This window comes from Sinocyclocheilus grahami, unplaced genomic scaffold (assembly GCF_001515645.1).
Source record: "Sinocyclocheilus grahami isolate Dianchi unplaced genomic scaffold, SAMN03320097.WGS_v1.1 scaffold317.1, whole genome shotgun sequence".
Lineage (NCBI taxonomy): Eukaryota > Metazoa > Chordata > Actinopteri > Cypriniformes > Cyprinidae > Sinocyclocheilus > Sinocyclocheilus grahami.
Window position 1 is genome coordinate 1,162,807 of NW_015505496.1, and position 16,887 is coordinate 1,179,693.

General features: G+C 36.1%; 1 protein-coding gene across 1 annotated transcript in view; it reads left to right on the forward strand.

Moving 5' to 3' along the window:
• LOC107602004 (ras-GEF domain-containing family member 1B-A-like) overlaps nt 1-16,887 on the forward strand; it is a 63,583-nt gene that overhangs the window by 18,429 nt on the left and 28,267 nt on the right. The window contains exon 3 of the mRNA XM_016294380.1: nt 7,173-7,223. Coding sequence (XP_016149866.1) covers nt 7,173-7,223 — 51 coding nt within the window. The remainder of the gene's footprint in view (nt 1-7,172; nt 7,224-16,887) is intronic.

Consider the following 16,887-nt stretch of genomic DNA (forward strand, 5'->3'; position numbering starts at 1 on the left):
CCTTCAATACTCAAGACTGAGGTGCCCTTGAGCAAGGCACTGAACCCTCAATTACTCCCTGGGTGTCACAGCAAATGGCTGCCCACTGCTCCAGGTGTGTGTTCATGGTGTGTGTATGTGTTCGCTACTCACTGCTGTGTGTGCACTTGGATGGGTTAAATGCAGGGCACAAATTCTGAGTATGGCCACATGTCACTTCACTTTCACTTTCTTCATATTGTTAGCTATATGATCGCTTGATTTGAGTGCTTAATTCGGTGAGATTCATAAAATGCTTAGTAAATGGCACTACATATTTATTACCTTGCCCTAGAATATGTACATTATGCAGAGTAAAACTAAATAAAAAAAAAATTATGCATGTACTTATTTTTTAAAACAATTGGAGCTCTTTATGAGGTGTTGTTACATGAATATTTAGTTTATATAATATCTATATAATATCTGTAATATCTTTTGTTACTTTTATGTAGCAAAAATAAAATTTATTTATATAGTGGAGATGCAACTCCATAAAACATTTGTAGTTTTGAAAAGATTCACGATTTGCTGCTGAGAGGATGAAGGGTTAAATCAAATGCTCTAATCTCTGTGATTTGATTTATCAAATCTCTTTCCTTTATATTATTATACAGTGTTATTGGATTATGTATTGGTCACACCAGATGTGGTCCGTTCACATCTAAATGATGACACTTTGCACTCGACTAATTAAGAGGTCAGCGGGCACATAAGGGGAACTATAGCGGCATACTAGCTGTAACATATTTTACACCTGTTAAAATGACAGCTTGGATAAAAGCAATAGGCCTACATCAATACCAAAGGTTGCTGAACGCATAATAACGGCATCGACCGTCACTGGAACTTTGATTGGCCTTAAAACATTAGCATGTCTGCTAGGCCGCATAAATCAGGCATGTGCTCTGCACAAACGTGCTACGGTGAGATGCTAAAAACGGGAAAGTATTGATTTTTTCCCCCTCCATGTCACTAGAGGATGAGGATTTAACGGACCCTCATTATGCCACTGCATGCAGTTGTTGTGTTTCACGCACAGATCTCTGCCAAGCCTCTACTCCAGTTGATTAAGAATTGGATGGCTGGCCTAATTAGCTTGCACTTGTCCTGACCTGTGTGAGATTCCATGCCAGCGGGAAACTGTCTGCCCGTTACACATTATTTGGGTAACACTTTACAATAAGGTTAATTAGTTAACTACATTAGTTAACATGAACTAATAATGAACTGCACTTATACAGCGTTTATTAATCTTTGTTAATGTTAATTTCAACATTTACTAATACATTATTAAAATCTTGTTAACATTAGTTAATGCACTGTGAACTAACATGAACATCTGTATTTTTATTAACTAACGTTAGCGTAGATTAATAAATACTGTAACAAATGTATTGCTCATGGTTAGTTCATGTTAGTTAATATATTAACTAATGTTTAACTAATGAACCTTATTGTAAAGTGTTACCATTATTTGTGTTTGACTGGTTTTGGAATAACTCATTTTGATCCTAATTCTATACTCACAGGCAAGATGCATTGAGTGGCAAGAAAAAATCTGATTAATCCACTCAAAAGAACATCACTTTTTTGCATTTGTATTTGTGATTACAAGACCACATAATATGTTATAATGTGTAATCCATATTATATTGACAGTAATGTATATTCATTCAATCTGACATAAATGCCTTCACTAGTAGGCAATAAAGTATAATTAATGATTAATAAAAGTAATAATTATATTTCACCTGTTCAAAAGTTTGGGTTGGTATTTGTTACTGTGTAGTATTATTACGATTTTAAATCTCTCTTCTATTTGAATTTATTTAAAAATGAAATATATTAGTAATATATACATATCCATTATTCAACTATTGTAATGCCTTCGTCTGTTGTTTCCTGTCTAGCACTGTTACTTATTGTCTGTATTTAATGTCTGTTTACTATTTTACTTGTGTAATATTTGTGTCATGACAGCGCTGCAATTTCCTGAAGGAACCACATTTCTTTTTCTTTTTCCTCTGTAGTGTGTTAACTATGACAGTAAAGCTGACTTTGACTTTGAACATGCATATGTTAATGAGTTATGGTCTGGGTCTCAGATAGAACTGAAAATATTTTATGCTCATAAAACATATGACTAAGGAGGGATTCCAGAACCACTTTTTTTTTTTTTTTTAGTTTGTTTATCTTTAGCAATCTGAGGTGCTGGAATCTGAGATGAATCTGAGATGCTGCTGAAGCACTCACTCACTCACTCACACACACAGGCACACACACCCATGAGTGTTTTTAATAGCAGCTGCTTGCCACTAAAGTGTGAGTTTGAGCTCACCTTTGACCCAACATAAACACGGCTGAAGTTATCGCACACTGGGTCATATTGAGTTACAGTAAGCAGCTGAGTCTCCTGTGCTTATTTCTTTTACTTCAAAAACACCGCTCTCTAGAAGAGGCAGCACTGTCCTTTTTAGCAGCATGTATGCCAGAATGCAGCTAACTGTTATGTGTTATGTATTGGACACGGTCTGAAGGAAACTTATATGCCTGTGTTCTCAGTGCTCCATACTGAGATAAGACAACCGCAAAATTGTCATGCAAACATATTTCATTAATCTAATAAGAAAACGCTTTCACTTTGACAGCCATGTAAATAATATAAGCTTCATCAACACTTATCACAGACTTGTGTGTTAGGGATTCTGGGATTGTTTCTCAGTGTCTCTCAGGTAGGGTGGTTGATAGTGGGTGTAACTTGTAGTGGGAGTCACGAAGTTCATGTGTCTTGCACGACGCCTACGTCCCCCATTGAATGTTTTGCTACTGGTTGAATGTTTTGTAGAAATCCTCTATTTGCTGATGTAAAAATCCCATGATTATTTCATACAACCTGAAAGTGTCTGATAGCAGAGTTACCAAGATAAGGTGGAGTAATATACATAACTGTTTTTTGTTTTGTTTGTTTATTGATGTTTCAGATAGTCTCTCTCTACCAAAGTCTCTTATGTTCACCAAGGCTGCATCTATTTGATAAAGAAATACGGTAAGAACAGTAATATTGTGTAATATTACTGTTAATATTACAAATAACGGTTTTATTATTTTACTATATTTTAAAATGTAATTTATTTCTGTCATGGAAAAGCTGAGTTTTCAGCAGTTGTCAGTGTCACATGATTATTCAGAAATCATTCTGATATGCTGATTTGGTGCTCAAGAAACATTTATTATTATTATTGAAAACAGTTGTGCTGCTTAATATTTTGTGGATATATGTATTTTTTCAGGTTTCTTTGAATATTTTCAAAAGAACAATATTTATTCAATATAGAAATCTTTTGTAACATTATAAATGTCTACTGACTCTTTTGATTGATTTAATGTATCCTTGCTGAAAAATGTATTTAAGTGGATGTTTAAGCGGGCTGTTTCTTCAGGCTCTAGTACTAAGCTTCTTTGATTTTGTGTTCGCATGATTTCAGAAATATCTTCAGTTTGAGTAGCATGCAGGGCCAGATTTACCCCTTTCGTGACATAGGCAAAACAAATTTTGTTTGGCCCCCCTTCCTTATTAATATAATAGGCCTAATATTACCACCCAAGCAAACAAAAATATTTCTTAATCCGTGGAAACCGTTAGTGTTTTTTCTATCGCAACAAGCGCTTGGTTGAGTGTAGCCTAGTTCTTAATTTGTTTGAGAACTGAGAAAGACCATTCCATTAATAGGCGACGTGGCCACATAATAACCACTACGGGAGTGCATTATTTCTCTAATAATTTTAACGGCCTGGAGACACAATCACACATCAATTGTTCAGATGATGTTTCAAGACATTTGACATGTTTCTGTCCTGAAATCTCGTGTGTGTTGAACTAGATAATTTTTTACGCACATCATCCCAAACCTTCCGTTGAAAATTCCAAAACGTAATTTTAGAGCTAATAACAGAGGCTTTAGCCATTGATATGCAGGCTAACGCAGTTATTAATGCAGTCTAATGCAGTTATTAGAGCGAGAGAGGGAGAGAGAGAGAGATTAAGTGCGTGTGAATACTTGCGTCTGTGCGTCTCTCAGCAGTATTCAGTAGCAGCGTCTACTAATAGTGAATCTTTAAGTTGAACTGCTTCAAGAACCTCGCTACTGAGAAATGTCATGTATAGCTTTTCAGCTGCGAAACTATTTTATTGATAAATTCACGGGGCAGCCGCAGCTCTGACAACGAGGTTCTGTTTGCGTCTCCACGTGTGTGCGTGAGTGCGTGTCTGTACTATGTGTGCATCTGTGAGAGGAGAAAAGCATGATTTCCGTACATAAAAAAGGGTGAAGACATGAAAATAGTTTGTCATTTTTACCCTATTGTTTGTTATATTTATTTGCTCAATGTCTTCTGGGGTTTTGGTTCTTTTACTGTTGTAGATATCCCATAGTATAACAAAAATGTTATATATCTCTTCACTGTGTTTGGGCCCCCCTGGAAGAGCGGGCAGAGGCACATGCCTAGAATGCCTATGCGTAAATCCGGCCCTGGTAGCACGATTGCAATGTGAATTGATGTATGAATCCCAGAAGAGACACAACACTTCAGGATGACTAATCGACAACTTTCAAACCTGCCAGACATCCTTCAACTGTCTGCTCTCAGACAGAGATTTATAAGTCAATGCTGTGGATTGATTCAGACCTGTCTGTCTAAAGTCTAAATCTGAAATAAACTGGAGATCGATTCATCTGAGAAATCTTTCTTTGACCCTTTTTACTGTTAATTCCATTCATATAGTATACATTTCACTCGAGCTCACCAAGCTTCACATTGTTTCACAAGCTCAAGTCAAGTTGTTAAAAGCAGTCAGTCAATCATTTATTTAAAACACACAGAAGGAGCTTGTAATCAACCTGATGAGTTGAGTTTATGCTTTGACAGTTTAAACGGCAGTCGGAGGATGATTTCATTATGCTGGTCTTATTTGTCACTATATTTGCAGAGTGAATAGTTGATTCTTGAATTATAGGGAGTGCAGTTTCCTGAGATAACATATAGGTGAGCATCTGTTTTTCACACAGACGTCGGTGTGACAGAAGAGGCAATCATCTGTGTGATTAGAGGGGTCTGGTGCACCTGTGGCAGCAGCATGGATTCCCCCAGTGTTTCCATTAAAGCAGAAACCTCAGTAGACACTGTTTAGCTCCTTCAGTGCCAGGGACTGATGTTCCAATGAGCAAACTGTGTGAGAAATGTCTGGTTCCTAGCACCTGATGACGACGGGTTCCTGTTCTGCCCTTCAGACTGAGTTGTTTGCATGGTTGAAGATTATGAAGATTACCGGAAAACTTGAATCTTGCCTTAAAGCAGCCCTGGACATGCTTGGCAGTTGTTGAAGCAAACACAATGTGTTAAAGCCAAGTCCTCTAAGTATTAAGAAGCACGGTGGCTTGAAATTAAAGTCCCTGATGCTTTCGTTAAGACACTTTACAATAACACTCATTTTGTTAACATTAGTTTATACTTTAGGTCTCATGAAATAATCAACAATATTTTGACAGCATATATTGTTCTAGGTTAATGTTATATTATAAATATACTACTTATGCCACTATACTGTATACTATACTATTTCATATAAACTGTATTATCGCACGGCTACACACACATGCATAGATAGATAGATATTGCATTAACTAATGTTAACCTTGTCGTGAAGTGTTACCATTCATGCTGAGCTTGACAATATGGTATTAAAAACAGGATGTGGGACTGAAGACAGATTATAATTAATAGGCCGATGAATGATCCAACCCTCAGTTTATCCATGAGATCACATACTTTCCAGCTGTGCCAAACTCCAAACATCCTTCCGATTAAGTCAACACGGATTACCTTTCTGACCTGGCCAACTACAATAAATGCAAGACAGGACTTGCAACTCAAGTAGTTTGCAGGGGAAGAAGGATTGTTAGTGTAGTCCATTATGATTCCAGCCGTTGTATTAGTGGAATGGTTTTAATTACATGCATGACTTGCTTTGCTGCCTATTGTCATTTTCTCATTCTCTGCCGGAGCCACCGGGTGCTGTAATGCAGCACTGTTGTTTCGTTAATAGCTTTGGATCACTGACCGATGGACTTGTGGGGTGAGATGCTTTCTATGTTGTCTCATTTGTTATTTGAAGCTCTAGACTTTAATTAGCCAAACAAGCTCCTCTTTCTCCTATGTCTGTATTACAGTCACACAATTTCCATTAATCTTGACATACACACCTGCTCACACGAGTAATGGATTCTGCTCTTTTATTATGGTCATTATTCCTTAGCCATATTCATTAAATATCACAAGAGTTGTTAGAGTCGAAGCGTTCTGTGTTCTGGACAACAGCCTCAGGAAACATGTTGTACTGGGGGAAATTACTCTACTGCAGTAACACTGAAATCTGTAACACTAATAAATCAGTCTGATTTATTCATTATTCTCTCAAAGGTTGATGTTGGGCCATGGTGGTTGCTTACTTATGGAATGGTTCAATAAAGCTGATAAAACAAAGCATTCACATATTAAATGGTCAGCATCTCTTTTCCCAGTTTTATCGTTGAGTCCATGTCACTTTTGCAGTATGTCGTGTGTAAATATCTTGACACATTCCACTAAGCATGGGAAATGATATAGATATACTAGGACGGTCCATAATATTGTTCTGATGCATATTGGCTGTGCAGTAAAAATACTTCTGTGGTATGCAAAATATGATTAATAAATCATTATGCAAAGCTCAGTTAAAGGCAAACAATAATGTAATGGTCAACGATCTTTAAGCTTTAATATCCTGAAAATTTTGTATAAATAAGTGGATGTGAATAGTGTGATTGTGTCGTGTTCTGTTTTCAAAGCTATGTAAGCAGTTTGAGCCCTTATGTAACTTGAGTTTGCAGTAACTAACTTTTGTCTAATGACTTTGTATCAGCTTTGAATCTGGCTTATCTGTGAGCTGTCTGAATCGCCTGTGATCATGACAACTATCATGTGATATTTATACATCCTCATTTAATGTTGAAGGAAACTTAAACTTGTTACACTTTCCACATGACCTGTCTGTCAACTTTTGTTCCTCGATTGATTGATTGATCGATCGATTGATTTTCTACTTTCTTTTGCAGCCCACCATATTTGGGACACTGATTGAAAAATCGCTGGGGGATCACAATGCAGTAAGCAAATCTTATTCTCTTTATTCTGAATGTTTGAAGAAGAAATGATGTATTAGATCAAATGTGGTATTGACTATGCACCAAGCATCTGAACGTTGCAACAAAACTGCTGTTTTTGCTGTCACTGATAATGTAGCTTTCAATTTACATAAATACTTATTTCTGTAAACCCAGAGATTGTGTTTGACCTTTGAAATGGAGAAAATCTTTTTGCTCTAGTAAAAAGTTGCCCATTTCCTTTATTGTTAGTCATCCAGTTTCAATATTCAGTATAATGCCTTAATATTTTCAACAGAGGTAATTCTGATCCTCTTGACAAATTAACCACATCAGATAGAGTTGATACAGAATCAGAAGGAGGAATGCAAAGCTTGCCAAGTAGCAAATGACTTATTTAGTTACTTATGGAGCTAAGTGCATGAAGAAAAAGGCAGCTACATCCTTCATGCAACACAAATAATCAATTTGTCATAACATTTTGTCATGTTGCCACTTACTTGCCCTATGGTGGGTTGTTATTCTTCACTGATCTGTCATTTGTGTGTAAAATGCAAATGAAGACAGGAACATTTGCACCTCTTTTGTGTGTGGTATTTAAAAATGCTTTTTTAATTAATTCAAAATTTGCCTGCATTTTCTTATGATGGCTCATCTGTTTTTGATTAACTTTCAAAACTCAATTTATTAATTAAGTACTGCAAACTAGTATTTAATATTCAAGTGGTTGACATTCATTTAGGTTTATGTTTAGCTGTGCAGGGCCATGCAGCAGACTAACAGCTGCTCTTTGAAGCAACTTACTCTGAGTCCTGAGGATACTAACAGTTGGAGATCATATTGTATTCAGCAAAGTTTTGGGCAGCACGCATGCTTTCTCTGCCTAATGAAACCTGGGAGAATCTAGCTTGCCCACAGACACACAGGAGGATCAAGACCTAATATTATGCTAACATATGCGTGTCGAACAATGGCTTTCTCCACGGGACTGTGCACCAGAGCCAGTCGACACATGAGATCAGTGCAGAAGGCTTAACTCCAGTGAGATGAGTTTTAAGGATTAATACAATTACAATGTGCCAAAGCCAAATTGATTTTTTGCAGTGCTTTTGTTCTATGAGTCCAGTCTCTCATCCACCTTCTCTGCTGTAACGTATGATCTGTTTGCTATAGGGATGAAGGCAGATCATGAGAGATTTGTTTAAAAAATACTCGTCTTTAGAATGATTGTCTTTGGCCTTGTACTTCATGGTGACCTTCTATTCACCTGATGTGACTGTAGGAGTTTTGGCTCAGTAGCCTATTATAGACAACATGGATTTCAAATTATTTTAGCTGTGAGTTTTATTTATTATAACAGCTACAACATTTGTACAAAAAACTGATTTATTCAGGAACAAACAAGTGACTGTCTAAATGAACCCTTTTATATGTAATATTTACAGCACACTTGATTGGTTAATTATTAGTCTATTGTTGCTACATACATACATGCCAAGTCAAATGCCTGTTGTTGGTGAAAAAGTTCCTTTTATACTTGTAAAAATGTTTTTTTTATTATTATTGTTTTCAAGAGAATCACATGCATAATAGTCATGGCAAGTGCGTCAGAAATGAGAGACAATTTGTGTTCCATTAGTGTATCATGAACATTTGACTGATGATTGACTAGCTGCCCGAGGTTGTTGATTTAGGTTGGCGTCCCATGACAGTGGCAGGACAGCTCGGCTGGAGCTCTGGAATTTTAATCAGTATTTGTGAGTTTTGAGGGGGGGGGTGTCTGATTCGTTGGACCAGTTAAGGACAAGCTTTATATTTAGAACACATCTGCTCATGGAACCATCTGAATAATACAGTAGTGACCACCAACATAATGAGCTGGGCAAATTTAGCAGCATGACAGGGAAGTTGGAGAAAGTCTTACAAGCTCTACAAGAAGTACCTTTTGATTTCATTATAAGAGGATAGCTATCCATCTTTAATACAATATACAAACATTATGAAGCTATCGTTTATTATACTTTGACAAATCTCATGATGGCACACTTTTTAAAAAAGCATATCTATGTACTTTAAACCTTGGGTTGTTAGATATGTGTGTGATTTCGTTTTTTCATGAGTTGTTGGTTTTGATGCCTTGTGGGTCTTCATATTCATAGGTCTTTCTAGGTCAGCAGTAGCTAATGTTAAAAGCGTTATTTGATGTCATGCAGCTGACTGCATTGCTATGGCAACAGCAAAAGCTTTTATCCCACATGCACCCTTTGAAATAGTGAGTCTTCAAACGAGGAGAAATCATTTTCAGACGACGCTGCATCATTGATAAGACCTCTGTGTTTTCTAGGCATATTTTAGTTTAACTAGAGATGTTTTACTCATGTTGAACAGTTCTGGATTTCTCATATTATTGTGAATCATGTATTTGTATGTTTGTGTGAATGTGCTGCATGTTGGTCAGGGCTTCATATCTATTTTGAGACACAAATATGGAAGCTCACTTCTGCTACAAGAAAAAAACTGGCTTCTTAAATTGTAATGACAAAAAAACACAATTATGACATAAGTCAAATTGAGGTATTAATTCATAATTATGAGAAAAAGAAAAATTCTGAATTATGACATGAAGTTAAAATTATGACCACTTTTTGTGTCTTAGTTTTGACTTGTATCTCAGAACTATTCCTTAATATCTCTTAATTTCAACATTTTTGTATTTTCATTATGGCTTTTTTCATGTAACTTACCCAATGCATGTTTTTTTTGGTACTGACAGAAAGACACATTTCATATTCAAAACAGTCAACATCATGCAGAGGCCTGTTTTCCCCATAGTAATGCAAAGCAACTTGTATAAAACGTATGATAAATCCAGATAGCAGATTTGATCACATTACCAGTCACCATCAGCAATTCCATAAATGGCCAATATATAATGAAACGGTTTGAAAATATTTTTTTTAATGACGTATTTGTCAAAGAGGTTTGCTTCCTGGAAGTAAGGGCACATATATGTCACAGCTTGTGCAGGGAAATCCAGGATTATCATGGAGTCTGCCAGGCTCTGGAGTCTGCCAGGCTCTGGTGTACTGCCAACTGATGCAATGCCGGTCGGTCAATCTAACGATGATGCATTATGTAACGAGTTAGGACTTGTTATTAAGCTCGTCATTCGGTCTACAGTGCTTCTCAACTGCTGGATCATGGCCTAAAATCAGAAGTCTGTTCTGATGCACGGGGGGAAAAAACAATGCTCAATGCAATTAATAAGATGGAACTAACCATATAATAGTACATAATTAGGATAACTTTATGAGAGAATATTGATCGTATATCTTTTATTGTTGATATGTTGAAAATTGTCACTTGGTAGAAGCTAGACAAATTATAAGACTTTTTTAATGACGTATTCGTCAAAGAGGTTTGCTTCCTGGAAGTAAGGGCACATATATGTCACAGCTTGTGCAGGGAAATCCAGGATTATCATGGAGTCTGCCAGGCTCTGGTGTACTGCCAACTGATGCAATGCCGGTCGGTCAATCTAACGATGATGCATTATGTAACGAGTTAGGACTTGTTATTAAGCTCGTCATTCGGTCTACAGTGCTTCTCAACTGCTGGATCATGGCCTAAAATCAGAAGTCTGTTCTGATGCACGGGGGGAAAAAACAATGCTCAATGCAATTAATAAGATGGAACTAACCATATAATAGTACATAATTAGGATAACTTTATGAGAGAATATTGATCGTATATCTTTTATTGTTGATATGTTGAAAATTGTCACTTGGTAGAAGCTAGACAAATTATAAGACATCCCAGCGTCCTTGATGATAAATGATAATGTGTTCTGTGTGGTCACTTATTTATAAATAAGCACTTTTTTAAACTGTTTTTGAAAGAAGTATCTTATTGGATCAAAATACAGTAGAAACAGTACAATTGATAAATATTATTACAGTTTTAACTGTTTTCTCTTTTAATATATTTTTAAGTTTTGTTTATTCCCATGATGGCAAAGTTGAATTTTCAGCAGCCGTTACTGTTGTCTTCAGAGTCACATGATCCTTCAGAAATCATTCTGATATGCTGATTTTGTGCTCATTAAACATAACATTTCTTATAGTTATCAGTGTTGGAAACAGTTGTGCTGCTTAATAGTTTTGTGGAAACCATGGAGCATTTTTCTTTCAGTATAATAAGCTCAAAAGTACAAGACTTATTTCAAATATTTTATAACAACATATATTGTCTTTACTGTCATCAATAAATGTGTCCTTAATTAATAAAAGTATTAATTTCTTTAAAATATATATTACTGACACCAAACTTTTTGAACTGTATTGTTTGACAAATGTATTATTAATAAATGGTTGCCTCTTGATCTTAGAATAATATTGCTTTTGACGCCATTTGAGAAGCATTCGTCTAGAGCAACTCTCATCTTCACCCTCTTCTTCTTTCAGACAGGATTCTTTAGTTCTCAGAGTGAATATGTGAACTTTCCTGTGGTTAGCTGCATGGAAGTTGAAGAGCGATGGTTAAGGTATATATGTATGAATAACCTATACCCACTTGTATGCGCCTGCTTCAGGTTTAGTGCTGACAGAATGAGGTACTTGAATGTCAAATGTACCATCTGGTGCTTCAACACACTGTAATACACTGAGCAAGGAAAGCAAATAAATCTTTCTCATGCTCATAAGGTTTTTGGCTTTTTTGGAAAGAGGTGTCATATATAGTTTAATTCCAATGCCTGTACTTGAAGTACCAGTTTCTATGTTGTTCTACATTTCTTAAATTTGTCAGCAGATAACGTGCTCTTTATCATTAACAATGTTTTTACAGACACAATGCAGTGTTCACTTTGGCCCACAGCCTTTATACAATAAAGTAAATTTATCCTCTTGTAAAAAAGATTTACGTGTCTGTTGGCACAAACACACTCTGCACCAGATCGCATCAGCACAAAGATGCATAAAAATAAATGTGATTGGACCAACCCCGTGTCAGAGGGAAAAACAAAATAGGAAGGCTTTAAATTCACACGGCATTGACATTATGAAACAAAGTGTTGGTTTTGGGGGGGGGGGGGGGGGGGGGGGGGATGGGGCTGGGCTAAGTGACCTTCCTCTGAGGATGTTTGTCTTCCAAGGAAAGGCTGCTTTGATGACTAACTGACTCAGCGCTTTTGTACTGGCTGCATTATGCCTGTGTTACGGATGGGCTACTACAGCACCTGACTCGTCCTAAGATGAATTTCAATCAAGAAGAAAAAATTAAGCATGTAAACACTTAAATCTAAAGACCTTCTCAATCGGATTTAAAAATACCTTGTTCGCATGCACAGTGCCTATATTTTTACGTTTTACTACTATACGTTTTACGTCTTATGAACATGTCTACATTTATTTTAGTTTCTTGTCTTTCAAACTGGTCATTGAAGTAGACTGACATATATTAGACATATATTTCAGCGTACTTTTTAGATGTCATAAAAGAAAAATTACAATTATACTTGCGGTAGATCCAGTGACATCGCAGTGTACTTTTCCTCATTCTGAACGCGGCATCTGGGCAATAAGTTTTGTTTGGATGTAATTCAAAGGAAAATGAAAATGTGTATCGGATTGTAAAGAATAAGGTTCATATAAACATAACTTTTATCATTTGAAATTGGATTGGATTCATTCCAATTGGCAAAAATTAGTGCATGTAAACATGTACTGTGTGTTACCTAGGCATCAAACCCATGACCCAAGCACCACATTAGATGAAGTCTGGAAATTTCTCAATTTTCATCCCAACACAGCTTTAGCAGCCCTGAAGTCCAGCAACACTCTTGACCTCGTGTGAAATGGCCTTCACGTAAGGACCATCTGTAAGAATGTAACCATTACACATCTCAATGAATCTGTGCAGTCTGATTGTGTCTGACACGCATTATCTTTCAGTCTTTCATGGCTGCTCAAATCGCTCTTTGTAATGATGTTATTTGCATGCCTCCAAGCTCTTCCCACTTCCATTCAGCAATCCAGAAGGACATAACTTTGGCTTATGTACCTGGCTTAGAAATAACAGTGGCCAAGATACCATTGAACAGTTTTAGAGGATTAACTAAATTTAAAGGGTTATCTTGTATCAATGAACCTGAGGCCCAAAATTGTTTTCAATGCAACAATGATCAAGAGCAATGTTATACTGGTCAAAATGAAAGAAAATACACCAAATTTCACCAAATCTTTATAGTTACTTTCCACTTACAGTGGCCTCAAAAAGTATTTGGACACTTAAACCACACTCAAGAATGTATGAATTTCGTTGCATTAACAAAATAAACCAGGTGCCAAACAATTGATGGCAGAGCTTATTTCAAAATGAATGTAACTTTTCTAAGCAGTGTTTACAACGACTTTGACAATAAAAAAGTCGTACCTGGCTTAGAAATAACAGTGGCCAAGATACCATTGAACAGTTTTAGAGGATTAACTAAATTTAAAGGGTTATCTTGTATCAATGAACCTGAGGCCCAAAATTGTTTTCAATGCAACGATGATCAAGAGCAATGTTATACTGGTCAAAATGAAAGAAAATACACCAAATTTCACCAAATCTTTATAGTTACTTTCCACTTACAGTGGCCTCAATAGTATTTGGACACTTAAACCACACTCAAGAATGTATGAATTTCGTTGCATTAACAAAATAAACCAGGTGCCAAACAATTGATGGCAGAGCTTATTTCAAAATGAATGTAACTTTTCTAAGCAGTGTTTACAACGACTTTGACAATAAAAAAGTATCCAAATACTTGTTTTCAGCTGCTTCACTGAAGAATTTTTTTAGTAGATTCTAGGGCTGCACGATAAATCGCATGCGATATTTAACGCGCATCTTGTCAGAAAGCCGGTTTTGTAATCAGCGGTAAATCTCCATCACCTGCGGGCTTTCACATTGAGCAGCATTAACTACACAGAGCCGTTGTTCGCTGACGAGCTGCTCAAAAAATTGCGCGAATATGAACGCGGTTTTGCGCAGCTCGTCAGTGAACAACAAGTATTCTAAAAGAAACTTTAACTGAAAGAACGTTTTAAATGATAATTTATGTGGAATTCACTGCCTGGTTTCACCTGATGACTTTCACATGTCCATCAGATTCACTTGTGGCACATTAGATCAGTACTAGAAACTCCCAGGAAAACCCCTCACTCCCACTCATTGTAGTTTTTAAGGCATTCCTTTATAAAGTTGACGACTGCCGTTTGACTAAGCAGTTGGTTTTATTACTGGCAGGCTTACTTGATGGATTTAAATCGGTGTACTTTTGTTTGGACTGTATTCTAACTGTATTCTAAAAGAAACTTTAACTGAAAGAACGTTTTAAATGATAATTTATGTGGAATTCACTGCCTGGTTTCACCTGATGACTTTCACATGTCCATCAGATTCACTTGTGGCACATTAGATCAGTACTAGAAACTCCCAGGAAAACCCCTCACTCCCACTCATTGTAGTTTTTAAGGCACCTAAAACCTGCTTTCATCTAATAGCTGTCATGTGTCCGATTGCATTGTTTCACAGAGAGAAATGGTTACCTCACCCTTGTGAAATCCCCACATTCTCTTTTCATTTCCTCTTTCTCCTAATTCTTTGAGAATCGTGTTGTAGATAATGAAGTCAATCAAATTTAACTGTAAAGCAGCTGATTGGAAACCTCAGGGCATGGCATTTACTGCATACATTTCTGGGTTGTGGGGAGAAAATAATTTTCCGTGATTGAAATTTTACTCAATCTGGATGCACTTTTAGATGAACTTCTTGTATCACGGGAAATCCCTTTTAACAAGCAAAAATGCAAATAGAGGGTTTATTCATGAATAATGTACCTGATTATTGGCAACATTGAGTATTAAAGAAGATAAACTGAGCTATGGCTTTACTTTACTAAGCAGTTTAGAGGAGACAAAAATGGTATGTTTAGCCTGAAGGAATTATTCGTTGCCCTTTTATTTTCAGTAAAACGAGAAAGATTATGTTTTATTCATGCTGTACCATAGCCTGTAGCAAGCTAAGAATTTTTATTCAAGATGAGATTGGATATGTTAAGTCATTTGATAAATTGTTTAACAGGATAATAGGCTTCAAATTTTCGTGCGTGTGTTGCCTTTAATTGCTTCATGTTTACAAACCTTTCAAAGACAAACTATAGGTCTGCAGCAGCAGATAATCACTTCCTTCTCCTGTGGTTATGAAAAGCTGAGCTGTATGGAAATGTGCACTTTGCATCTATTATTAGTTTTTGTAAATTTCTAATTTCTTAAGTTTAAAGGCTTCTTAGGTCCTGTATTGTGAAACAACAAATTAGCTCTTTATCATAAACCTTTTGCCTCAACTATGTTATAGTCATATGCACTGTATACAGTGGGTACGGAAAGTATTCAGACCCCCTTAAATTTTTCACTCTTTGTTATATTGCAGCCATTTGCTAAAATCATTTAAGTTATTTTTTTTCCTCATTAATGTACACACAGCACCCCATATTGACAGAAAAACACAGAATTGTTGACATTTTTGCAGATTTATTAAAAAAGAAAAACTGAAATATCACATGGTCCTAAGTATTCAGACCCTTTGCTCAGTATTTAGTAGAAGCACCCTTTTGATCGAATACAGCCATGAGTCTTTTTGGGAAAGACCCAACAAGTATATAACAAAGAGTGAAAAATTTAAGGGGGTCTGAATATTTTCCGTACCCACTGTACATTAAATATAAAACCTATATTTTTGTATTTATATGATTATGCCACCAAAAAATAAATAAAAATCATATAGTAACATAATAGTGTTAGTAAGAGTATTAAAATATTCTCTAGTATAGTAATTTAATTTCTTTGCTACATACCGCATCATTTATATTCATGTTGCATCCTGTTTTTCCTCATGGTTGTGAATTGAGACCAAATGTGTGAATCGTGTCCAGTTGGGGGGCAGATCTTTGTTCTTCAGTCGGGAGACTGTGGTTTCAGGCATGCAGTCTTTTGTCTTGCATGTATTTTGAGTGTCATGCGGCGATGGTGTGATGAAACATCCATCCACCCAATAAAATGTCTACTAAAGTATTAGAGTGACGTTTGCATGGAAGCACTGGTAGATATAGTGAAGGCCTGTATGTGTGATCAAATATGACTTGAGTGTTTATGTTAATGTTCAGTTTGAAGTGCACAAATAAGGCTCTGAACTGGTCATTTGTGTTTGAGAACAAAGTCAATTAAGTTTGACTTGAATGTGTTGCATGGGGACATTTTTAAATCTTAAACATAATGAGGTAAATAGAATCTAATCTTAAATGGAGATCAAGCTCTAAATATAGCATGGGAGATGTTTATGCATACGTAGGAACCCATTTAATAAGAGTTTTGATCAGCTTTGATCTGTTTTACTGAATCAGAGTTGGAGGATTCACAGTTCAGTTGTTCTTTAAAACTTGCAAAAAAAAAGTTTGCTCTCATAAATAGGTAATTGTTTGCCTCATTTGTTGACTGTTAACTGAAAATGTAAACCATGACAGTTGAAACACGCGCTCTCTGATACATCAAAGAATCATCATCATCATCATCATCATCTACTATTAAGTAATAGATCAGATTTGTTGTTATTTTGCCAAAAACAG